At 37.1% G+C, this 27,074-nt stretch overlaps 1 protein-coding gene across 1 annotated transcript in view; it reads left to right on the top strand.

Annotated features, from left to right (window-relative positions):
- Positions 1-24,275, top strand: part of TSPAN8 (tetraspanin 8) — an 80,210-nt gene extending 55,935 nt beyond the window's left edge. Inside the window, exons 4-9 of the mRNA XM_027873418.1 lie at positions 1,195-1,332; positions 3,133-3,207; positions 3,298-3,405; positions 6,079-6,219; positions 16,099-16,182; positions 23,996-24,275. Coding sequence (XP_027729219.1) covers positions 1,195-1,332; positions 3,133-3,207; positions 3,298-3,405; positions 6,079-6,219; positions 16,099-16,182; positions 23,996-24,049 — 600 coding nt within the window. The 3' untranslated portion in view covers positions 24,050-24,275. The remainder of the gene's footprint in view (positions 1-1,194; positions 1,333-3,132; positions 3,208-3,297; positions 3,406-6,078; positions 6,220-16,098; positions 16,183-23,995) is intronic.
- Positions 24,276-27,074: the final 2,799 nt, after the last annotated feature.

The following is a 27,074-nucleotide window of genomic DNA, read 5'->3' as shown; positions in this document are numbered from 1 at the left end:
CACTTGAGTTCTTCCCAGACCCTGGGCCCTAAGGTGGTTGAATAGGTCTCATGACTTAAGTGAATCAAAGTAGATGTTATGGACACCTGGAACATCAGGTATTGTTTTATTATTATTATATTAGGGGTATTATTCTTTGACTGATTGGTTTAATGAACTAAATGTCTGCTGTGTGCCATTACAAATTCCATGTAAGTCAGAGCCAAGAAAGGGGTGTAGCTCTTTAGAACTGACTGACTTCTCATTTTCATGGGAAGTTGCTGTTGTTACCAAACTAAGCTTTTCCCAACGAATGGTGGAAACAGGAAGAACAATTGCAAACAGAAATCCTTTTTAAAGTTTTTGTCTCTTTACTATTTTTATCCAGCAAGGTAGCTGGCATTTATATAGTGCTTTAAGATTTTCGAAGTACTTTTACAAATATTATGTACTTTCATCCTCACAACAACCCTGGGAGGTAGGTGGGCTATTAATTATGTTTATTTCATTGATGAGGAAACTGAATCTTTAAATTTAAGTAACTAGCTCAGGGTCACACAGATAGTAAAAGTCTGAGACTGGATTTGTACTCAGGTTTTCCTAACTCCAGGCCTGGCATTCTATCCACTGTACCACCTAGGTATCTCTGTAAAAGATTTTTTTTTAATTTTGCTAACCAATTCATGGATTTGGTGTCACCAAATCTTGAGCTTATGCTCAAGTTGAGTATATAACTGGCCTGATATATGACTCTAAGTACCAGATCATAGGAACTAAAAATTACATTAGCTATAGTGAAATTGTTTTCAAAGCTTTCCTAGCCAACGAAGCTTTCCTATTCAACTCCAGTAAAGGTGATGATGATAAAAGCATTTATCTATAATGCCCTAAGGCTTAAAGTGCTTTGCAAGTTTCTCATTTTTGTCCTCACAACAACCCTGTGAGGTAGTTGTGCTTATTTTCTTTTTTTATAGATAAGGAAAGTGAGGCATACAGAGATTCAGTGATTTGCCCAGAGTTCCACAGCTAGTAATAGTCTGAGGTCAGATAGGAACTCAGTTCTTCCTGATACCCTGGGTCCAATTCTATCCACTGTACCGCTTAGCTGCCCAAAAGTGTTTGTGGGGGGTTGGGGAGCATGCTTGGCAAATTATTCATCATTTGAATAGCTTGAGGTAAGAGCTATCTTGTGCCTAACTTGTCTTTTGTCTCCAGATCATCAATGAAGACACATCTGGAGTCAACGTATTTGCAGCTGTAAATCTCTTGATAGCTGTGGGCACCATTATCATGGTCCTTGGTTTCCTGGGATGCTGTGGTGCTATGAAAGAGAGCCGTTGCATGCTGCTCTTGGTAGGTATCCAGGCCCCAGTCTCTGTGCTGAATTTTGGGAAGTCTGATGATGCTTATCTTTCCTTCCAATCTTGCCAAGGAATCTTGCCAAGATCTATGCAGTCCTTATGTTTGTATTTAAGGACAGAATCTGGAAGTTGAGATATCTGAGATCTTTTACATGGAAAGATTATTGGAACAGAGACCTGTGAAAACTGTCTTTGGCTCCAGTTCCCAGGTCTTGCTGGGTTGTGTAGAGGAAAGAGTGCTGGACCTTGGATCAGGAAGATCTGAGTTCAAATCTAGCCTCAGACACTTACTAGTTGTGTTACCCTGGGCAAGTTACTTAACCTCAGTTTCTGCAACTATAAAATGGAAATAACAATAGCCTCCCTACCTCTTAAGGTTGTCATAAGGATCAAATGAGGAAATAATTGTAAAAGTGCTTCATGTAATCTCTGGCATACAGTAGGTGCTATATAAATACTCATTACATGTTTCAATAGTATTTCACACTTTGTACCAGCAATTGCTTTCAACTTACATTGTTTAAAAAAAGACCTTGTGTTTAGAATATTGTGGCAAGCTTAATAAGATGTAATTTAGGAGAGATACAGGTAAAGTCATTTGTAGGAGATCAGGGGATTATAGATTTAGAGCTAAAAGGGAAGCCGGGGCATTTAGTCCCTTGTCTTCATTTTATGGATGACAAAACCCAAGGCCCAGAGTCTCAGGTGTGATAAATGTCAGAGCTGGGATTTGATTCCAGGTTCTCTGATCCCATTCAGGGCTCACTTCCTGCTGTGTTGTTGAGTGATTTTTTTCAGTTGTGTGACTCTTTGTGACCCCATTTGGGGTTTTATTGGGAAAGATACTGATGTGGTTGGCAGTTTCCTCCACCTTATTTAAGAGTTGAGGAAACTGAGGCAAATAGGGTTAAATGATTTGCCCAGTCACACAGTAAGTGTCTAAGGCCAAATTTGAACTCAAGATGAGTCTTCCTGACTCCAGGCCCAGCACTCTAACCACTGTTCCACCTAGCTGCCTCACATTAATTTAGCAATATCTTAATTTATTTTCCTTCAAAAGATAGTCTTTTAAGATTTACTTCTTATTGTTCTAGAACTTATGATGTAGGTAAGGTGAAAGTTAAGTTAAACTCATCAGACTCCAGGCTTTTTACTTTTTTTTGGTAAAACGAAGCTTGTTCATGGGGAAGGGCCTCTGCAGCTTTCTTTTTCTGCCTTTTTAAGCCCTAGGAAAAATTACCTTTTAAAATTTTATTTTAACCATTTACCTTATCAAATTTTTATGTAAATGTGACTCAGGGTTGCATCATTCTCATGAACTATGTAGATGTTGGGGAAAGGGGGAGGAGAGGAAGCATATCTATGAATTTCAATCTATGAATTTCATTTTTGCAATTAATCCCCAAACTTTGACCTACAGTTTCAACCTTCACTTTTGTCGATCTATTCCTAGAGCTAGTAGGGAAACCTAATGATACATTTTGGTTTCATTCAATCAATCAACAGACATTTATTAAACCTTTACCATGGGCCAGATACTATGCTTCTTCAATGCAATGTCTTCTTCTGTCAAACTATTACTGAGCAGTGAAATAGGAAATAAAACAACCCACATTTTTAGGGGAAGTAGAAAGAAGTGAAAAGCGACAGGTTTGTTGATATACCATTTGTTGAGCCATAGTGTCCTGAGTTGACCACGACCTGACGTCCTTGTCAGGTTAGAAAGATCTTGGATTATTATCGGATTATTATTAAATGGGACTATTGTTTGCTATCTCTCTTTCCTCTCCAGTTCTTCATCGTGTTACTTCTGATTGCGATTCTTCAGATTGTCGCAGGTATATTAGGCATTGTCTACAAATCCAAGGTGAGTACATAGAAAATGGATGATGTTATGCAAAACCTGTGGTGTTAATACTGTTATGGCTCACTTTTTATATTTTATTTTATTGTCCAGTTTGAAGAATCATTTAAAAAGAATTTCCAGGAACAGGTGAAAACTTTGGTCCAAGATGGCGCTGATTATGAAATATTTAAAAATGACTTGGACAAATTTCAAAAGGAGGTAATTGGAGAGTTTTATTGGAGATTCTGGGAGTGAGGCATGGATTCTTCTCAGCTTTTCTTGTGTGTCGTTTCTAGAGGAGGATCAGAATGTTCGTTTTACAGATTGTAGGGTAGTCTATGATCAGACTGAGCTTGAGTGTAGGGACTATCTTTTGCTTGTCTTTGTATCCTTAGTACTTAGCATAGTGCCTGGGAACTTAAAAAAAATGTTAATTCACTGACCTGTGGAAGAAAAAGATGAGCAATTACAATCCATGATTTCTTTAGGTGGAAGGGGGACTATTTAATTTTTATCTCTACATCCTGTGTACAGCACCTTGTACATGGCAGGATATTAAAATTTTATGGAATTGAAAACGATGAATACAGGAGTTCTTAACCTGAGACCAATAGTAGGGGTCCATAGATAGATTTCTGTGGGCAAACTTCAAATGGGAAAAAAGTACATATTTTTCACTAACCTCTAATTGAAATTTAACACTTCATTCAGTAATTTTACGAATGTTATTCAGAGGAGCAGTTAGGTGGTAAAATGTATTCAGTACTGGCCCTGGAGTCAGGAGGATCTGAGTTCACATCTGGCCTCAGGCACTTATGGAATGGAAAAAAAGTGTTATTCTGAGACTTTATCTGACTTTACGGCTGAAAGTTAAGAACCTCTGTTTCAGAAGAAAGTAACTGTAAAAAACATATTTTCATTTTTTTATTTAAACTTTAATTGGACCAACTATGTGTTATAAATCTTTTTTTAAAATTTTTTTTACTTTTGGTCAGGACCTGTGACCTTTTTTTTTCTTTTTGGTGCGGCAATTAGGGTTAAGTGACTTGCCCAGGGTCACACAGCTAGTAAATGTCAAGCGTCTGAGGCCAGATTTGAACTCAAGTCCTCCTGGCTCAAAGGCTAGAGCTCTATTCACTTCGCCACCTAGCTGCCCCTGGACCTGTGATTTTTATCAGGGTGGAGAGGCCCCTTGTGAGTATTTTTTGATACTGCTAGGTGGGGCTGTAGTATGCAGAGCACTGGGCCTTGAGTCAGGAAGACCTGAGTTCAACTCTAGCCTCATATACTAGCACTTACCTTCCACGGTTCTTGTGTAAGGATCAAATGAAATAATATTTGTAAAAAAAAGCAATTTAGCACAGTGTCTGGTGCATAATAGGTACTTTATAGATGTTTATTTCCTTCCTTTTCTCTGCACCTCCCCAAATAGGTCAACAACTATTTGGCTATCCATAATCTTAAAGAGTTGTCTGAGGACAGTAAAAGGTTATGCCTTGCCAACAGTCACGTGTCTCAGGAAGGACTTTTGAGTCCCGGTCATTCTGATTTTGAGGCCAGGTCTCTGTCTATTATGCAAAGCTGCCTTTCAAAAGTTTTATTAATACATAATGGTTAAAACCGTAAAGTTTATTGATTTTAATACTTTTTATCGTAAGCTTAATTAATTTCATGGAGATGGTTTGGAGTTGGGACTTGTAAATTCATCCCTGTGTGGAATCCTTAGTATGGAAGGTTCCTCTAGTTGAGTTCCTTGAGGCCTAAGTCCCAGTAAGCAAGAGCTGGTAAAGCACAGCCTAGGGAAGGCAAGAGCTGGCAAATCAAGTGGGTCTAATACTGGAAAGGCCTCCAGAGCACAAAAGAAGACTCTGGAACAAAGCTAGCATGCTCAGGCTTAAATCTGGAGCTTCATGGAGCCTTGAGAAGACTCAGGCTGGATCCAGGCTAATTGCAAAGCTACCAGAAGCTAAGACAAAGGCTGAGGTGGAAGGATGATTGTCCTTAATGAATACTTAAACAACCCACCCCTATGATGTAAAGACTATGAATATCATTTTGTCCATTTTATATATGAGGAAACTGAGATTGGAGTGACACTGTTGGTAAGGGCCAGGTCAGGCTCTGGACCAGGTCTTCTAGAATCCAATATATCAATATATCAAATTAATTCCAATATATCAAATCAAATGAATGGCCAAGCCAATGACAACTTGGCATATCAACAACTTCATAATAGAAAAAATAGCGAACTGGGAGTTAGAAGACATGATTGCTGTTCTTATCTCTGGCCCTCTCCGGCTGTGTGAACAAGACCACGTTCCTTTTCATCTCTCTAGGTCAAATGTCTAAAATGAGGGTTTGCCTAGATGACCTAAAGAGTCTCTTTAAAGTTCCGGGACACATTGCACAATCAAAAAGCAGTTATTAAGAACCTGCTATATGCCACGTACTGTGTTAGCTACTGGGTACACAAAAACCAAAATGAAATGGTTCCTGCCCTCAGGGAGCTTATATTTTATTGGAGAAAGCAATACATATGTTTAAATATACACAAAATATATATCAAACGAAGTGTTTGTTGTTGCTGTTGGGTGGTTGCAGTTTGATACTAGCAGCTGGTGGGATTAAGAAAGGCTTTGTATGGAAGATGAATGACTTTTTAGTTGAACTTTGAAGTAGACTGAGATTTCTCTGGTGAAGGGGTGATTTAAAGACATGGAGATAGAAACTGTGGGACAGGCAAACTAGTCCTATTTTGTATGTAAATGTTGAATGAACAATGAATCAAAGAACTGGGATGGAGTAGAGATACTTATGAGCAACTTCATATAAGAAAGACACTACTGGTTATAGAGGTAAACTTTCATCTCTCTCTGTCTTTTTACCTCACAGTTTAAATGCTGTGGCTTGATCGATGGAGCTGCTGACTGGGGAAAGAACTTCGACAAATATTCTGCATCATGTGAATGTACAAACACTACTAATACAGATGATATTTGTGTACGGTATATGGGAAAACTAGTTTACAAAGAGGTAAGAGCCAAATGAATTTGGCATGGTGAATAAGCAGATCTCTCGTTCTCTTTATGTGAAAGCATTTATCACAAAGACAATTTGAAACACTTCAAACAATAGTGTAAAAATTTAGAATTTTCTACATTAAAGAATCTTTTTGTCAAGAGCAAGAACATTAAGGCCGACATAAAGTTAACGATAAGTGAATGTAGCCACTTTTTTCCACGAGCTTGGCTTCATTTCTAGCCAACTCTGAACAATACTAGAGGTGAGTTCCATAATAGGAAGGAGGAGAAAAATTTAAAATGATCTGAGAGAAAAGGTCTATTCTCTAAAGTGATCTCGATTGCTGTTCTCTTGAAGTTTGCTTTTCAAGGTTTCACCACATAATTTAGAAGCAAAGAAACTTATCCTTTGGTAACTTCAAAACTTATTTTAAAGAAATAACTATTGATTTTTTAAAAGAATTAATTTATTTTGAATTATCAGTAATCACTTCCATAAGCTTTTGAGTTTTAAATTTTTCTCCACCTCCCTCCCCAAGACGGCATGCAATCTGATATAGGCTATACATATACATTCCTATTAAACATATTTTCACATTAGTGATGTTGTAAGTAAGAATTAGAACCAATAGGAGGAACCATCAGACAGAGGAAACAAAACATAACAGAAGAAAAAAAAAATAGCAAGTAGTATGCTTCAATCTGCATTCAAACTCCGTAGTTCTCTCTTTGGATATGGATAGCATTTTCCATCATGAGAACTTTGGAGATTTCTTAGATCCTTGCATTGCTGAGAAGGATGAAGTCTGTCAGTATTAGTCATCGCACAATGTGGTTGTTACTGTGTATAATGTTCTCCTGGTTCTGCTCACTTCACTCAGCATCAGACCATACAAATCTTTCCAGGTTTTTAGAAGTCAGCTTATAACTGTTGATTCTTACTGAGAAATTGGGAAGGATTTTCACAAATATGTAGAATTTTGAGTTTTAGCACATTCATTTGGCCCTTTAGAGTCATTGGCCCTAGTTAACCAGAAAACTAGGGAACTATTGAAATATAGCACTTTCTTGATGGTTGTAACACAAAGGTGTATTGATGGGATCTTTTAAATACAAAGTATAAATTATATGTAATTGACAAACTGACATTAATAAGGTTGTGTTCTATAATGACAGAAGGTTATATTTGGCACTGGCATCTTTCCCTGTACTGGCTACCCTAATGGAGAATTGAAAAACAACAAGGACAAAAAAAAGCTGGAGTGGGAAAAGAAAAAAAAAAATCAAAATTATTCCAACCTTTTTATCTGCTCTTATCAAAACATTAGCAGGTCTGTTCTGAAGAAGTTAATACTGCTGCTTTCAAGTACAGTAACTCACATTATGAACTTTAATGTCACATGACCAGTTTTCTAGTCCCACCACTCATTTTTGTGGGAAAACAGCTATACTATGCAAGTAAATATAGAATTATTTAACAATTTCTAGCTAGGCTTTTGGGAAAGCAAATACACATACTTTTCATAATATTTTTTTCTCCTGTTAAAGATTTATTCCTAAGACTTTCCTTCTTTAAGATTTTGAAAACCTCTATAATGATCTACAACCATTAAAAAAAACACCCTGTAAGTTCACACATAATTCAGTTGGATATAGGCTCACTGATATATCACTTTCCCAAAAAGCAGGTCATAAATTCACAAAATATTTCCATCTGCCTTGTGTCATTTGTGAAAAGTCTGGAAAACTACGAGTCCTGGAATGACCATAATTCATGTTTGCTTTATTTTTGTTTTTAGTTTTTGCAGAGATAACTGAACTGTCTGGGAAATAAAAATGTGATTCTTGTTTGACATGTTCATTAGTTTCCTAGTTAACTCTGAATGAATTGTAACAGTTTTCTAAATTGTGGATTCCATGTGAGTGGGAAAACAAGTTATGTGAAAGGATGAAGATTATGTAATGCCATCTTGTAGGGGCATTTAAAAAACAAATGGAATGTACTAAGTTAAAAAAAAATCAATTGTTCACACATTTACAATTATCGCCATACTAATCCTTGTGTCAAAAATGCCTGTGTTTGCTTTATGGGGGTGCCGTATTTCACTTGGCTCAAGCCCTCAAATTCAAACCTGAGGAAATCTCTCCATTGGACAACCCAAAAAGCTGATTCCACTTTTCCCTGCTTGCAAGTATTCTGGCCACCTACCATGTTAGAATTGCTATTTATTAGAAGAGAAAGAGAGAAACATTATGTAATGGAAGAGTTAAAGAGTTTTTCTACAACTCCACAACAGGGTGTGAAGGGGTATAAATGAGGTGTTAGATTTTCCTGATTGGCTGAGCAAATGAATTAGCTACCTTTCTGAAGACTTTGAATAGCTAAGCCAGTCAAGACTTGGAAACATTTTGTAGTGGAGATTTCTTTTAAAGGGGGAAGAAAGACTTTTCTTCTCCCTTCCCCCCACAATTTACCATAGTGTCTAGCAGTAATTTGACTAGAACAAGAAACTCCCTTCAGCAGTTTCAGAGTTTCTTGGTTCACAAGAATTCAAGTCAATTCAGGAAGGGGAGACAGTTGTAGATGGACAAAGGCAGTTGAAGCAGCTTAGAAGAATGGGTCCCTTGGCAGCAGAGAAGAGAGTCAGTTACCAACTCAAGGGAGCTATCCCTGGCAATCAAGAGTTGAATTGTGGAAATAGAACCTGGAAACATGATTCACCTGAAGATGATTGTGTGAATATTTTTCATAGAGAAAGGACTTCCAAGCCCTTCAGTAACAGTTGTGTTGTTACCTTTAACACACATATATATTATATTTGTGGCTTTTTACCATTGTGTTTGAGCTGATTCTTTTTGTGGATGATCTCTTTGTAAGGGAAAACTAGGGTTACAGGAAAAATATTTTGGAAATATTGCTTACACTATGCCATGTTAGAAAATACCTTCCCTAAGAAATGTCTGCTATCCGATTGTTAATGGGAAATCCACTGGTGGATGATTATTTTTTATAGTGTTAGGCTGGGTATCCCTTTCTTTGAACCTCAAGGTAATAGTAGCTACCTTCTACGGACTAAACTCACAAATGTGGAAGTTAGGGAGGTAGCCTAGAGGTGATACTAAATTATGCCATAGATAAGTCCCAGCAACTTCAGATCCCATGGTATTTCTTAACTTCCCAGAAAAAAAAATATTCCCAAGACACGATCTGAATTCCTCTGGACAAAGTGCCCATTCTCCTTTGGAACTCAGCTTTGCCTCAGCAAAAGAAAAGACAACAGTGCTTCCTTATGTTTGTACAGAATTTTTGAAATTTACCTGAATCTGGCAGTCCTTTTTACATTAGGAAGACAGTGTGGTACAACAGAGAGACCATTGGATTCAGATAGGAAACTTCACCACTTATTAACTGTGCAATCTCTGTTGTGTCAAATCGCCTCTGAGTTTAATTTCTTTATTGGCAAAATGGATATATTATGACAAATTGTTATCTCACAGGATTATAGAACTATCTTCTTATAGCTGGAAAGCACCTTAGAGGACATCTAGTCCAATTAAGTCATGGATGAAGAAATTAAGGCCCACAGAGGTTGTGACTTGTCCAAAGGCAACTAGCTAGTAAATGACTGAACCAGGATTTAAACCCAGGTTTTTCGACTCCAAATCCTAGAGGTCTTTCCATTATACCATGTTTCCTTCCTAATGTAGGAAATAAGACGTATTTGTAATTTGTTGCTATTATCCTTACTTTACATCCTTTCCCTATTGGTCCAGGGACCTTCAAGGCATCCCTGTTGATTTTCAATTTATTCTCACTAGGTATAAGTGTTCATTAATTTCTAGAGCTCTCAATGACCAGTTCTGGATTGGGATCTACCAATCCAAGGGGAGCTGTGTCCTCAACAGTTCCTGAGTCAATCATGTCTTAGATGCCTTCCTATAATTCTCTGAAATCACTATGGGAAGTTGGGACATTTTGAACTCAGGATTTTGGCTTGAGATTATTTATTAACCAGACTCCAATGGGACATTGCATATATTTTGCAAATATTTAAAGTATTGATGCTAATGTGTGAGCTACCTTTTACATTTTGATTGACTCTTGACTTTGTAATGTTCTGCTGGCCTACCAGCTTTAAGATTTACACAAATAAAACCCATTTTGATATAGAATGGACAAAAGGGACAACATTTGAAAATTCTTTTACTGATCCATAGTAAAATTGTAATTATGAATGTATCAGAGTTATGCTTAGATATCAATAATCTGGAAAGTTTGTTGCTTCATTAGGATATGCTTCCTCTACTGACATAGATCACACAATCAACCAAGGTTTATTAAGCACCTACTATGTGTCAAGGCACTATACTAGGAACTAGGGATACAAAGGCAAAAATAAAATAGTCCTTCTCTCCAGAACCTTACGCTATCAAAGAAGATAACACCTACACATATAAACACTGACAAAATATAAACTAAATACATGGTTAAATGCAATGGCATTAGTGAGGAGGGAGGGCACTAGCAATTAGGGAAATCTTGATAGGTGTCTTGTAGAAGGTAGTGTTTGAGTTGAATCTTAGAAAGTGATTCAGTGAGGAGGGAGTATATTCCAGGCATGAGGGATAACCACTGCAAAGGCATGGAAATAAGAAATGGGGTGCTATGTGTGAGGAAGAGCAAGAAATTCAGTGTGGCAAGAGTGTAGAGTATGGGGAGGGAAGTCATGAGCAGCTTTAAAACCAGAGGAGTTTATATCTTCTTAGATATAATAGGGAACTACTGTAATTTGTTGAGTAAGGAAGACATAGTCAGATATGCACTTAAGAAAAATTACTTTGTCAGGGCTTCCAGCTGCCTGAAGAGAGGCAGAGACCATCCAGTCCCCACATTCTCCTTCTAGTAAAAACTTAAGAATTGCATTAGATTTAATAGTGAAAACTACAGAAAGTGACTTCTTCAATCCCATACTAGACAATTACCCAAAGGCTCATGGGAAATAAGAAAGGTGGGTGTCAGGAAAGCCAGTGTCCATACCATACAGACAAACAAGATATTAACATCTCAACACACTAGAGCCAGAGAAACTCCTAGCCTATAAGGCTATGTATAAAAAAGGCATGGAAAATGGCTGCACTCAGAAAGATCAAGGGTCATTGGAAACCTACAGTATAGACTTTGGATGTGGCCAGAATTGGCAGTGAACAGTCTGGATGCTGCAGCTCTTACATAAAAATGCCAATCCCAAAGAACTCTTTGGATTTTTTCCTGAGATACCATAGAGGACCTTGAAGATCAAGTGCTCTAAAAAATCAAGGGGACCTAAACCTAGGAGGTAAAGGTCAATGTAGAGCCCAGGTGACCCAGAGTGAGGCCAAGCAGGGCTAACTACACCATCCAAAAGTGCAGCCGGGAGCAGAGCCTGGTTCTTGCAAAAAAGCCGCCATAAAGGATGCTAGAGAGATCATTAAACAGAAGTCATCCATCACCATAAATAATCATTTTGGATCCAGAGATAACCCCAAATCTCAACCCAGAAGGAGAGAGTAACTCCATAACTACAGACTAACTCAACTGAAAGGAGAAAAGATGAATTTTCCTCATGAGGGATTCATGAATACTTAGAAAAAAAAATGAAACAAGATAAAAGAAACGAGAAACTCAGAGGAAAGAAAGAATTGGAAGGAAAGTTTCCAACAAATGGAATCCCTGAAAATCATGACTCTATAAAACTGCAAGAAACATTAGAAAAAAAATCACGGGGCAGCTAGGTGGCACAGTGGATAGAACTCTGGCCTTGGAGTCAGGTTCCTGAGTTCAAATCCGAACTCAGACACTTGACACTTGTTAATTGTGTGACGCTGGGCAAGTCACTTAACTCTAGTTGCCTCACCAAAAAGCAAAAAAAAAAAAAAAAAAATCATAAGATTCAAAAAAAAAAATAGAAAAAAGTAAACTATCTGCTATCAAAAACAAGATAATTTAAGACTCATCTGACTCCCTAGAAACTTACAATATTTTCTGGGAGCACAGGACAAAGTGAAAAAAAAAAACAATCTACTAATCACTTCCTGAAAGAAACTCCCAAAAGAAATGTCACAAGAATTTCATGGCCATAATCAAGAGCTCTTGTGGTAAAGGAAAACACACTTTTTTTTTTTTTTTTTAATGAGGCATTTGGGGTTAAGTGACTTGCCCAGAGTCACACAGCTAGGAAGTATTATGTGTCTGAGGCCAGATTTGAGCTCAGATCTTCCTGACTCCAGGGCTGGTGCTCTATCCACTGTGCCACTTAGTTACCCCAGGAAAACATACTTTTAAACAACCAGAAAAAAAGGAGTTCTAAGTACCAAGAGGCCACAGGATCATATATGACCTGGAGGCTTCTTTTACAAATCAGTTATAGACTTCCAACCCAGATTACCTTTTCATGAGACAACTAAATATAATCCTACAGTGGGAAAAATGACCTTTAATCAAATGGAGAGCTTTTAGATAATTCTTGATGAAAAAAAGACCAGAGTTGAGTAGGATCTTTGAAGTGAAAACATGAGTCAAGCAAAATCTGGAAAAGTTGATTTATTTCAGCAATTGAAAGGGCCACAAGATAATATAATAGAAAATTCTGCTGGAGGAGAAGAAACAAGTGTGTTTTAGAACTTTAATGTCTTCAAAGGGTATTAGAGTTAAAAAAGGATCTGGGGGGGCATGTGGATTGATTTTTGTTCTGAAAGTTTTAAGAGGGGAAGAGCAAAAGGAATATATGCTGTAGGAAAAAGGAAGAATAAGAGAGTATGACTTGATATTGTTCACTTTTGGGGTGGGTGAGAAGAAGAGTATACAAACTTGGAGAAAATGGAGTAGGCATCAAACAAACCACTTTTATCTGAAATGGACAAGGGAAGGCGGATCACTGATCAAGGAGGAATTGAATCAGCATGACTCTGAGGTACCACATCACACCTGTCAGATTGGCCAACATGACAAAACAGGAAAATGATAAATGTTGGAAAAGATGTGGGAAAATTGGAACACTGATGCATTGTTGGTGGAGTTGTGAAATGATCCAACCATTTTGGAGAGCAATTTGGAACTATGCCCAAAGGACTATAAAAATGTTCATACCCTTTGACCCAGCAATAGCACTTCTAGGGCTATATCCCAAAGAGATCATACAAATGGGAAAAGGACCCACATGTACAAAAATATTCATAGCAGCTCTTTTTGTGATGGCAAATAACTGGAAATTAAGAGGATGCTCATCAGTTGGGGAATGGTTGAACAAGTTGTGGTATATGTGCTATAAGAAATGATGAACAGGCTGACTTGAGAAAAACCTGGAAAGACTTATATGGACTGATGCTGAGTGAAGTGAGCAGAACCAGGAGAACGCCATACACAGTAACAGTCATGTTGTGCGATGACTAATATTGATAGACTCAGCCCTTCTCAGTAATGCAAGGATCTAAGACTAATAGAAAATGCTATCCACATCCAAAGAAAGAACTGTGGAGTTTGAATGCAGATCAAACCATACTATTTGCTTTTTTTTCTTCTTCTGTTTTGTTTTGTTTCCTCTTTCTGATGGTTTCTCCTATTGGTTCTAATTCTTCCTCACAATATCACTAATGTGAAAATCTGTTGAATAAGAATGTATATATATATAACTTATATAAAATTTTGAGCTGTCTTGGGGAGGGAGAAGGAGAAAAATTTAAAACTCAAAAACTTAGGAAAGTGATTGCTGATAAATCAAAATAAATTAATAAAAAAAAAGGATGAAGTGGTTACAAGTAAAACAAACTTCCTAATCTTGAAGTGGGAATTAAAAGGAAGGAAAAAGACCTAGAATCTAAGGGGAAGAGGCCATCCATTGGAGAATGACTGAACGTATTGTGTTATATGAATGTAGTGAAATATTACTGAACCATAAGACATAACAAAAAAGGGTGATTTCAGAACATCCTGAAAAGTATGAAACTAATGCATAGCAAGGTGAGTAGAACAAGTAGAATGATTTATGTAAGGGAAACAAAACTGTTGAGGAAAATAACCTTAAAAAAACATAAGAAACTGATAAAGCAATGACCAACTGTATCTGCAGAGGGCCTTTGAAGCATGTTACCCAACTCCTGACAGAGAGGTGAGGGGCTTAAGCTCCAGAAAGAGACACATTTTTGGATATGGCCTCCGTGTGAATCTCTTTTTCTTTCTCTCTTCATTTTAATTGGAAAAGAAGGGAGATTAATAACAATGAAGTAGTGAAGCAAAAAAAAAAAAAAGAAGAAGAAAAGCAATTGGAACGAGATATAGAGCTTCATAGATCTTTGTACCTCATTCCTTTCTGCCATGTATATATTTTTAATTTAATTTTATTCATTTATTCATTTATTTTTCCTATGTAAATTCAGAATAGAATTTTGCAGCTATGTGGAGAGGGGAGAGAACTGAGGCTATTAGATTAATTAGAATCAAAACTTTTGTGTGCTTCAGTAAAGATGGTCTTTATAAGCAGCTGTCCTAAAAAGAAATTTATCACTTGGTCTATGCAATCAATATCTGGTTCTATTCCGTGTGTCTTTCAGGATCACTATTCTTCCCAGGCCGGCAGGACCTTCCAGAGCCTGTCTCCCAGTCTTTGTAAACAAGGGTTTCCTCTCTTACCTCAATAAAGTATCCAATTAGGACTTTAAGTACAAGTGGGATACCTAGAACTTCCTCTCCCTCTTTTTTTTTTTTTTTAAAGAAAACAAGTATAAGGACTAACAGGAAATTTATAGAAATTTTTATGTAAAAATAAGAATATAAAATATTTTAAATTCCATTTAAATTAGGAACTGATTGAGGTTAATTTGTATTAATTAGCAATCAGGAGAAAGATTTCTTTTTTAAATGGAATGTAAGCTTCTGAGCAAGGAGGGATTGTTATATTTATTTTTGTCTTTGTATTTTCAGTCCTTTGCACAGTACCTGGTGCATAGTAGATACTCATTAAATGCCTATTGATTGATTAACTGATTTAGAAGGTTGAGAGCAAAAAGTATGACTTAAGAACAAACAGAAAAAGAACCCCTGTATTTCTACTTAATTCCAAAGAAAAAATGTCTTAGTTTAATTCTTGTGTAAGTTCAAATAGTTTGTTGCTTTTTTTAGGCAGTTGATAAGCATTTTAAAGTACTTATTATATGTTGGGTACTGTGCTAGGCAGTAAGGATACCAAGAAGAGCAAAAGAAAGTCCCTGCCCTCCAGGAGCTCCCAGTCTGATGGGGGAAACAACATACATATGTATAGACAAGATATAGATAGGAGAGACTGGAGTTAATCTAGTCTGAACAAAGCAAGAGTCAGTACACTTCTTTGCTTTGTAGCAATTCAATTTGTCTTTGCTCCAGTGAATTTCTGTAGAGTAAACTCAGTTTAGTCTCCCAATTAAACAAATGCTGAAGTACATCATGTTGAAGACATTGGATAGGCACAGGGATGGAACATTACCTAGTCCCTGGCTTTGATGAACTTCAATTCTACTCTATTACATTATTCCAATTTTCTATTCTTTTTTTTTCTTTTTGGTTTTTGTTAGGCAATGGGGTTCAGTGACTTGCCCAGAGTCACACAGCTAGTAAGTGTTATGTGTCTGAGGCCAGATTTGAAGTCATGTCCTCCTGACTCTAAGGCTGGAGCTCTATCCACTGCGCCACCTAGCTGCCCCTAATTATTCCAATTTTCCAGTGCATCTGTTATCTCATCAATGCAGAGTCTTCTCTTCCCACCAATGCGGATTTTAATCTATTCATGATTATCTGTCCAACATAACTCTCTTGTACTAAGAAAGTTAACATATAAGCAAACCCTTCATAATATTAACCCCCCTCCTTTTTTTTTTTTTACAGACATGTGGTAACTATATTATAAATTTTTTGAAGAAAAATTTGATTATTGTTGCTGGAGTTGCATTTGGAGTGACAGTGATTGAGGTGAGTAGAATGTACTTTTTACTTCCAGTTTTGTCTTTCAGATTTGATCAGTGAAGGCCAGGGAGAAGGCTACTTTATGTGATTTCAGTATTAAAATCTAGGAATTAGCCTAGACTTCTCTCTTGTTTTTAATCTCAGTTGTCCTTTCCTAATGGGAAACAATTAAAAGTGAATCCAACTTTTATACATTTAGAGAAAAAAAAAAACATTAGAATTTCTCATCTCCCTGATTGGGGAATAGAAAATGGAAATTGAACCAGTGCAAGGCTTATGTCTCCCCACCCCACACCCCATTTCGTTTTAGTCAAGGCAAATGAGTCTTAGAAATTAAGTTGAACATTGCAACCCCATGCCCAATCCCCATCTTAGAGTAAGGAGCCTGAGTTCATTTTGATGAGCTTCTGTACATACCTTATGGATCAGCTAAGATTAATTAATCCCTCTCACTCATTTACTAATGTTAAATAAAAAAGGTACTGTACCTTGCTGGGGCTAGGGACTAGACCTGCTACTTCATTAGCACAGAGAACTCCCAAGACAGGAAATTTCTTCTGCCAATACAGGTCAGCATCTTTTCTATACCACTGAGAGTTTATGTGACTGGACAAAGGTCACAGGTCTAGAATGTGTTAGTATTAGAGGTGGGATGTGTGCCTACCTCTTCCTGTCTTTGAAAACAGTTCTCTATCCCCTGTACCACCCTGCATCCATACCTTTCCGAATGGGATTTTATTTTTATACATTTTCTTTTTATGGTTTGCACATTCTTGATAGTTCTTTTTTCATGTCTAAGAGAATAAAAGATGAATCATTTAGAGATATGTATTTTGCAATTTTTCCAAACCTTGGAAAACCGATAATTCATTTTTATATTCCTGATAACGATGTAGGTTCCCTTCCTCCTCCCCTGACCTCCTCTCCCTGCTCCCATTACAAATTGGGATCAGTGTTTCATGGCAGCCTATACACATGCTTTCCAAATGTCAACTTCTTCATTCCCATGAAATGCCATACAGTTTTCTCCCCAGAGTTTTTGTGTCACATTGACCTCTCATTGGAAACATAGCGTAGATAGGGAGGAATTTTACTGGGGACCATAGGTAGCTAAACCATTTAGAAAGGATGCCATTTAGGTGACTTTAGAAATGATGTCATTTCCCAGTCAAGTTTTTTGGGGAAAGGAAATGACAATGAACACTTAACTTGAGGGAAGAAACCCAGATAGATTCCCTGTTGGTTGAATTCTAAGGGTTAGAGCTAATTCTGACACTAAGTAGCTGTGTGACCTTAGGCAAATCATTTAACCTCTTTAGGCTTCAGTTTCCTTATCCGTAAAATGAAGTATTGAATAGATGACCTGGTATTCCCAATCCATGAACTAAATGAAATATCACCTTGGTTTTCTCATCTTAGTCTTTGTAAATTTGCCCTTGTTTCTGAAGTAAGAGCATGCTTCTTCTTCTTCTTTTTTTTTTTACCTCACTTGTGATTTCATCTGTGTAGAGAAACTCCTACTGTAAAAAAAAAAATAAATCCCTTTACTGGGATAGATCCGTAACTACTGTATAATCAAGATTTTGTAGGTCATTAGATCAGTCAGGTTCTTGCCATCATATTGCTACTATTTGTTAGAAACAGGTCTTACCCCCAGGTCTTCCTAACCCCAGTGCCTTCCACAGCATCATCATTACCTCTCTCCCAGCTGTGTGGAAATAGAAGCTATTGGTTACATAGATGAGGAGACAGCTAGAAGACCTAGGCTCCAGGTTCTCAGTCATGCTTTTCGACCTCAGAGACTTCACTCTTTCTACAGCAATCCTTAAATCAAAGGGGCAGCACATAAGGCGTAGTCCATGAGAGCCATGACCACATGGGATATTTTCTTAGTCTCCCTAAGGACAGCAGCAGTACAGGGAAATACCTTTTAAACACAGATCAAGTTATTCAGGGGGGATGGGGAGGGAAAAGGAAGGCACTTTATAGCAGCTCCACAATGGAAATGAGGTGTGACCATGTTCTGAGACATGCCACATAAATAAAGTGGGAGGTTTGGTCTTTCTAGTAGTCACTAAAATGGTTGCGAGTAGAGTAAAAATAAAAATGATCCATATAAAAAACTATAATTTGCTCAATTCATTAAACTGAATCTGTTTTTCAGGTATTAATCAAAGCGACTTTATTTTGTATTCCCTCAGGTGTCTTTCTTGGCTGTATTTGACTCCCTGTTTTAGGACAGCCTTGTAAAGAATTTCTGCCATTCTCCTTGTGAAAATTTGGCTCATAAAATGAGTGTTAGTCTTTCACACACTTGCTAAGTCTGCCTTCCTTTTGCTTAGCCCATCCTTAGCTTTTCTTACTGTTTTCTAAATAAGTCATTCAAGAAAATATAAACTTCTATTTAGAACAAATACATGTACTCAGGTTAAGGTCATCTAGCCCAACCCTTCATTTTAGAGATGAGGAAACAGACCCAGAGAGGTTAAATGTTGTGCTTAAGGTCACATAACTACTTAGTATCAGAGTTAGGATTTAAACTCTGATCATCTCATTTATTTTTATTTATTTATTTTTTTTGGTGCGGCAATTGGGGTTAAGTGACTTGCCCAGGGCCACACAGCTAGTAAGTGTTATGTGTCTGAGGCTGCATTGGAACTCAGGTCCTCCTGACTCCAGAACCGGTGGTCTATCCACTGCGCCACCTAGCTGCCCCCTGATCATCTCATTTAAAGCCAGTCTCACATGCTCTTCAAAAAATCTCACCAATTCAAAGAGAATTAGAAAAGACAAGTGATATTTTTGTTTGTTTAGATTAGATATCATTTACATCAGATTCTTAACTTTATTGTGTTCATTAACTACTATATAGACCCCTCTAGTAGTATGGTGAAGTTTATGGGTCCCTTCCCAGAAAAATGTTTTTAAATGCAAAAAATAAATTATAGAATTATAAAGGAAAGTAATCATTGAAATAGTTTCTTATATATATATATATATGTATATATATATATCTGTTTGCAGTGTATACACACACACACACACACATATACACGCATACACACATACACATATTTTAAAACTAAGCTCACATACTTCAGGTTGAGAGTCATTGTTTAGACCCTCAGTCTTGATCCTGAAAGATGTCTCCTAGAGTCAATAAAACACGTATTGAATTCCTACCTCTGGCATACTAGCCATGTGACTATGGACAAAGTGTTCAGGGTCTTATAAAATTCTCTAGGTTACAGACTAGCTTCTCATCTGCACTTGTGGAGAGAATTTAAAAGCCTTCATTATGATCACAAAGTTGGAGCTAGAAGACATCTTGGAAATTACCTTATTGAACTCCCTTATTATACAGATGAGCAACTGAGGTCCAGAGACATTAAGTAACTCACTGGATCTGATGCCAAGCCCCACATTGTTTCTACCCTGATTAAGTCACAGATCTCAAAGAAAAAACAAAACAAAAAAAAGGACCAAAATCCTATTGGTGCTGGCAAATTAGGTCTTGACTTGTGTTGATGTTTGTTAGGGTTGGAGACCACATTGATGACCTGTCTCTTGAATTTGCCCCCTTGAGCTAATATTTAAGATCAATTAAAATGATATATTTTCTTTTTTAAAACTTCTATCTTATTTTCCCTAGTTACATGTTAAAACAATTTTTTAACAATTTTTTTAAAGTTCTCAATTCTATCCCTCTCTCCCTACCTCCACATCCCTCTTCCTGAGACATTAAGCAATCAGACATAGGTTATACATATGCAATCATGTAAAACATTTGGATACTAAAATGCTGTATTTTCAAAGGAAATTCCCCTTCCAAAGAAATTTCCAGAGCCTTTGTCAGAATCTGAACTAAAAATAATCAGACTATTAGGTCTCCTCAATTGATTACTGCAGCCAGTGAGCATGGCAAGTTTGAGTAAAGAGTAAGCCTTAAAACCCAGAAGACCCCAGTGTAAATTCTGCCTTTGACTCATAGTGGTTGTATCACTCAGTGCTCTAGGCCAGTCTCTAATACCCTAGATTGCTGAGGTGATGACCTGCATTGTTAGAGGAAGTTTCCCCACCCAGGAATTTCTTATACAGATCCAATTGAAATCACAGATCCAATCTCTAACCCCAAGTGTTCGACTTGTCTGACAAAGGGCCACTGACCTTGTCAGTCAATACATCTAGAGAAAGGTGGCCCTAAGAAAGGCTAGCATGGTTGTTGCTCCCAGGAGCCCAGCAATCATGGATAAATGATGACTTTGAGCACTTGTTACAGAAAAAGCTCTGAAAAGTATGAACTTTTCTTCTAGAGAAGGGCATGACATTTTTGTTAGTTTACCATGAATATGAATGGCTTCTCTTAATTGTTTACTCATTCCCCAAATGACAATGGATTGTCTTTCTTCTTTTTTGTTTGTGATTTTTGCTAGGCAGTGGGGTTAAGTGACTTGCCCAGGGTCACACAGCTACTAAGTACCAAGTGTCTGAGGTTGGATTTGAACTCAGGTCCTTCTGACTCCAAGGCCAGGGCTCTATCCATTGTGCCACCTAGCTGTCCCTAGATTGTCATTCTTCTGACAACGTAATATGAGAAACTGAGTTACTGGTTGTCTGTTCAGCTAATGAATGCTCAGCTTTTGTTTCATGAATGGAGCAGTGAGTTTTTGTCCTCTTGCCTTTACCTATCATTTTGTTTATTTCCATTATTCTTTTTATGTATATTCTTACTTCCACCTCCTTTCTTCCCTGTTCTCCAAAGGCAAAATGAAAAATTTTAAGAACCATTTTTTCTAAAATTCAAACTAAAAATCTTATTTTGATGATGAAAAATTTTTTTTTTTTTTGTTTTTGGTGAAGCAATAGGGAAATGACTTGCCTAGGGTCACACAGCTAGTAAGTGTTGTATCTAAGGCTGGATTTGAACTTAAATCCTCCTGACTCCAGGGCCAGTGCTCTATCCACTGTGCCACCTAGCGGTCCCTTGAAAAGTCATTTTTTTAAGGGGGTATAGTGGATAAAGCTTCCATCTTGGAGTCAGGAGGACCTGAGTTCAAATCCAGCCTCAGACTCAGACCAGAAACACTTGACATTCACTAGCTGTGTGACCCTGGGCAAGTCACTTAACCTCAATTGCCTAAATAGAAAAATTGTCTTTTAAAGAGAAAAGTAGACACTGGCAATCATTTCTGATCCCCAACACTTAGAATCCCAAGTTTCTTTCAGTCAGTCCAAACATCACCATCTACATCTACATGAAGGTTTTTCTATTCCTTTTAAAATTCTGTTTTGCCTTCCTGACATTGATGAGATGCTTATTATTAGATGATTGTTACTATTAATGTTGTCTCTTGGAAGGTGTGATTTCTTTTGTCATTCCTAGTACAGGAGGGATAGCTAGCATGATTTTCCAAATATACTTCAAAGGATTCCATACCAACTAATGAACAGTACTCAGGTTTCTGACCAATTATTCTCTTTATTATTTATTGCTAAGCTGAAGTTTGAAACTTCAGAAAATAACTTTTCAGTCCTAATATTAAAACTTATGAAAGTTAGTATCTTTGTTATTTTGCTATTTTCAGATTTCTTAAAGATGCTTCATAATTATGTAAAATATTCAATTATATGTTCTTGATTAAAAAAAAAAGAATATAAAGACAATTTTTTTTTTAGATTTGGCAGTTGGAAGAGATGAGTTTTAGTTCAACGGTGAGAGGTCAAAAACCAGTTCTCATAGAGTTTAGAAGAGGCAGTGATGGGGGCAACTAGGTGGCGCAGTGCATGGAGCACAGGCTCTGAAGTCGGGAAGACCTGAGTTCAAATCTGGCCTCTGACCAAACACTTAATACTTACTAGCTGTGTGGCCCTGGGCAAGTCACTTAATCCCAATTATTTAAAAAAAAGAAAAAAGAAGAAGGAGGGGCAGTGAGATGGCACGGTGGATAGAGCCACTGGACTTGGAGTCAAAAAATCGTAAATTCAAATCCTGCCTCAGACATTTAACTAGCTGTGTTACTCTGGGCAAGTCACTTAACCTCAGTTTCCTCATCTGTAAAATGGGGATGCTAGAAATAACACCTTACAATATTGTTGTAAGGATCAAATAATACATGTGTAAAGTGCTTTGCAAACTTCATAGCACTATATAAATAATAGTTATTTATTATTATTATTGAGAGTGGAAAGAAGCTAGTACATAATAGGTACTCAACTGATTAATTCATCCATGGACGGAACTCCTAATTCAGTCGACTGGGTCACTGATAGCTCAAATGACTTGTCCATGGTCACACAGCTAGTATGTATCAGAGACAGGATTTGAAAGCCAATCTTTTCGATTATAAATCCAGTCATTTTTCCACTACACTATGTTGTTTCTCATTACTGAAGCCTATTGTGCAGAAGAGGCCATCTCTTAGTTTTGGTTTTGCTTTTATAATGCTTGGAATCTTATGTTGTAGAATCCTTATTTAAACAGATTGCCTAAACCTAAGGTCCCCAAGTTCTTTATGGCTACTTTTGTGTTCTCTAAGTCTTTGATTTAGGAAGCATAGAGGTCTAGAGATGATGCTGAGAGTGGATTTCCTTGAGGAAGGTGCTGATCTGGTATCTGTGGTAGTAAGTAGATTCTGTGACACTGAGGCAATAAACTTGGAAAACTGAATTTGGAATTTTTTGACCTAGAGTTTGGACTCTGGTCTATCATGTACCTGTAACTTGTGTTACTTTGGGCAAGCCACTTAGCCTCTCGTGGCCTCAGTTTTTTTATCTGAAAAAAGAGAGTTGGATGGGATGACTTTTGAAGTCCTTTCCAGTTTTGAACCTATGATCCTATGATATTACAATGCCAGTATGCCCACCTTCAATTCTGGAATTAAAGAAGGAGGAGGTGGGAGAGCAGATAGTGACATCATAGTGGTTGTCACTCCTGTAGGAACCATAATGGAATTCACAATTAATTGATTGAAGACATTTGTTCTAAAGAGATAAACATCAATCTATGTTATCAATGCTATTTTATTCCATCTAAGTGTCCTGCCACTCAAAAAGAAAGTCACCAATGTTCCAAATGGTTGAGTAAGATCAGTCCTGAAGGTGTCTACTACAGCCATTTTTTAAAATATTTGAAAGACTGCCACACAGAAGAGGCATTAGATTTGTTCTTTTGAACCTTTGGGGAAAGAGCTAGTAACAATAAATAGAAGCAGTGAAGAGTAAATTTAGGCTGGATAGCTAAAAAAACTCAATTGGAGCCATCCAGAAGTGGAATGGACTGCCTCAGGTTATGGTGGATTTTCCTGCTCTCATGGTTAAGGGAAGAGGGGTCTTTTTGAAGAGGTTAGATGAACACTTGGGTCATATGTTATAGTGTGGATTCTCAGATACATGTTTGACTGGACAGATAGATAAAGGATATGGATATGGATAAATAGCTGAAAAATAGATATAGTTGAAAGATGTTGGAGATGATCAATAAATGGGTAGATAGATGAAACATTTCTTACGAGTTTACTTATTTTCCAGGTTTTGTACTAAGGGCTATTGGGCTAAGGCTTTGTGCTAAGGGATAATCATGCAAATAGCATGATTGTACCTAGCCTTAAAAGACGATATGCTAAATGAGGGAACTTGGAAAGTGGTGGGGGTTGGGGTAAGTGTCAGGGTAGTGGTAGGATGTTGAGATGGCAAGATATGGGGAAAGTTGACTCATCAGAGGGCTGGGTAATCCGTTGTTGATTCTGTAGCAGTAATCTCTTGGAACCAGTGACTTTTTTTTTCAAAACCCCCACATAATGTATGCTTTTTCTTTTTCTAGATACTTGGTTTGGTGTTTTCCATGGTCTTATACTGCCAGATTGGGAGAAAATGAAACTACAGGAGTTAAACTGTTACCCACAAAATCTGCCTTTTAACAATTTGCTTTGCTCCTTAAAAAAAAAATGCAACTTTGTCAAGAAGCATTCAGTTTATGAAAATACTACATTTTGATAAAAGCATGGGTAATTTCATTATGTATCAGAAGTCTTTAAGAGTTAAGTGACATAATGATATGAATGTATATTTTTATTTGGAATTAAAACACATTTTTGTTTTAATTGACTTATTTCCTTTGATCATTGTGTTCAGGTGTTAATGCGTTTTAAATGTTCATTTGGAGCTATTTGATAGAACAATCTTGATCTCCAAGTGACCGAACAATTATTTGAAATTATAAATCTGAGCTTTTCTGAAATTACTAGTTTTTCATCTTTTTTATGGTTTGGAATATACTCAGTGTAAAATGGTTGGATTGACTTTGTAGCTGAAATCTAGTACAGGCTTCTCATTTTACAATGGGGATAACTGATGGTCAGAAACATAAAATGATTTACTCAGGGTAACACAATTACCTGACAGGTTTAGTACTCAAACCATGATTTCTTGAATCTCCAATTAATAGGATTATAGAATTAGATCTGAAAGGAACTTTAGAGGTCACTCTAATCTACCCTCTACCCTCATTCTGCAGATAAGAAAACTGAAATTCAGAGAGGCTAAGTAACCTGCTCATAGCTAGTGTCCAACAGCAACCCCTTATTCCTAACTCAGTCAAAATATGGAGATCTTTCAGGCAGTTGTGTTCCGTGGCCTGCTTGTATAAGACTGCCCCACCCCACTGCCTACCTCTTCTCCAGTGCTTGTCTCTGTTCTTAATCTAGTAGCTCTCCTGCCGTACCATCTTGAATCATTTCAGAGATCGTAAATTTAGAACCTGAAGGGACAGCAGAAGTCACCTAGTCCAGTCCCATCTTTGTTACTTACGAGAAAACTGATTCCCAAGAAAATTGTGTAAGATTACTTGGATAATAAGTACTGGAGGCAAGATTTGAATCCAGGCCCTCTGACTCCAAAGACAAGACTCCTTCTGCTGTTCCAAGCTTTAATAGAGCATAAGGAAGTAGAAACAGCCTATATTGCAATGGCTGGCCTTTTTGACAAATGTTCATTGGTAAATAAATCAGTGCAGTGATCCATTGGAAAGTATGAGGTTCATTGAAAAGACTTGGATTTTTAAACCTGTCTCAGATATTTACCAGATGTATGACCCTTGGCAGGTCTTTTAACCTCAGTCTTCTTAGTTGTAAAATGGAAGTAACTAGTACTTACCTTATAATGGGAGGGGGCATCATGGAATGTGTGTGAGATATACATAGGACAATAATTGGTTGGAAATCAAGTGGAAATTCAGAATTTTCTTCACAAAGTACATAGGTTTTTCTAGCTAAGGAAATCATTCTGACTCAATGTCTTACATCATGGAGCTTTAGAAATGTTAGAGAACTTGAAGAGCACAAATTACAAAGAGTGTATAAAGCTACCTTCTGGTATTGATAACTTATAATTCCAGTGCTTTTTGAAAAGGAGTTTCTGCTTAGAGAACATCAGAATCAAAGAAGGACACCTAGAGGCCTTTAGTTTTTCATAAAGACGTGGATCAGTTATGATGAAATCATTGAAATGTCAGCCTAGGAAACCAAATCAGGGAGACTTAAAACAACAACAATAACAACAAAATAGGCTTCCTGGCTCAATGTGGCAATGTTTATTTTATCTAAAACAATTTTTGTTTCGTCAAAGATCTTTTGGAATTTGGGCTAAATAAGCCTATGAATCCTTTGCTATAAATGCATAAAGTATAGGATTATTAAGAAAACTGTATAGTTAAGAAAATATTTAAAAACAAGTTCATAATTGGAGGTTAAGAACACTTGACCTAAGAGAAGTATCTTTATTAAGATTAAGACCTTTGGATTGGACAATTTTTTAAAAATTTTTATTGTGATTGATAAAATTAAATGTGTGGACAGCAAAGTAGACACCCAAGTAGATGGAGATTGGCTAAACAAATTGTGATACATAAATGTAATGAATAATACTATGTTATATGAAACAATGTGAAGAATACAGAGATGTATTAGAAAGATTTATGCGTCTATGCTAAGTAGAGTAAGTAGGATCAGGAAATCAGTGTACACATTACAAAAAATAAATGGAAAGAAGAGGAAAAAATGAAACTGAATATCATGTAATTAAGCCTGAACACTGCAACTAAGCTTGGCCCCAAAGAGATGAAAAAACGCACCTTCCTACCTCCTTTGAAAAGGACTGTGTGTGTGTGTGTGTGTGTGTGTGTGTGTGTGTGTGAAGGAGGGGTTTGGTACTATGAGTGGACTGTTGGATTCACTGTAATAGTTGACACATTGGTTAGTCTTACTGAACTACTCTCAAAAAATTCCACATTGAGTGTACGCTTATAGCCAAATTTTGGGAGGACATGGATGAAGATGACAGAGATGGGTTCAAATGGATAGGTTATAAACTTCATTATTGGACTGATAAGATCACAGATCCATCTGAGTACTTGGGTTTTGTTTTTTTCTTATTCTTAGTTATGTAGAACCCTTTCCAGGTAAAGAAGTGGGGAAGGATATATTTGAAAGTGAAGAGGATAAAAAATCAGTAATTTTTTTTTTCAAAATAAAAGATAATCCATCCCTTCACCTTCCAGGCCTAGAATTCCTGAAATGGAATCTGGTGTTAAATCTATCACATAAATCATTGTTTTCCACAGTGAATGGATCCAAAGTTCCATCTAGCTGTCAGGTGTAATCAGTGGAACCAAGTAGCCAGAATAAAGATAATGGGCCAAGAAACGCCCCGTAAAATGGCAAAAAGGAATTACAAATGTCAATTCCAGGGATGTTTGAAAAGTACAGGAACAAGAAGAGTAATTAGACAACCCTAGTCATCTTTGCCAGGCAAGGTGAGACCCAAATAAGTCATTTCTATTTAGTGCTATCTGACGATCAGCCACAGCAAAACCAAAAGGCACAGCTAAGTAAAGTGAACACGAC

The sequence above is a fragment of the Vombatus ursinus genome, unplaced genomic scaffold (genome assembly GCF_900497805.2).
Source record: "Vombatus ursinus unplaced genomic scaffold, bare-nosed wombat genome assembly UNPS02003292.1, whole genome shotgun sequence".
NCBI classification, from domain to species: Eukaryota; Metazoa; Chordata; class Mammalia; order Diprotodontia; family Vombatidae; genus Vombatus; species Vombatus ursinus.
This window is presented reverse-complemented; position numbering and strand designations above follow the sequence as displayed.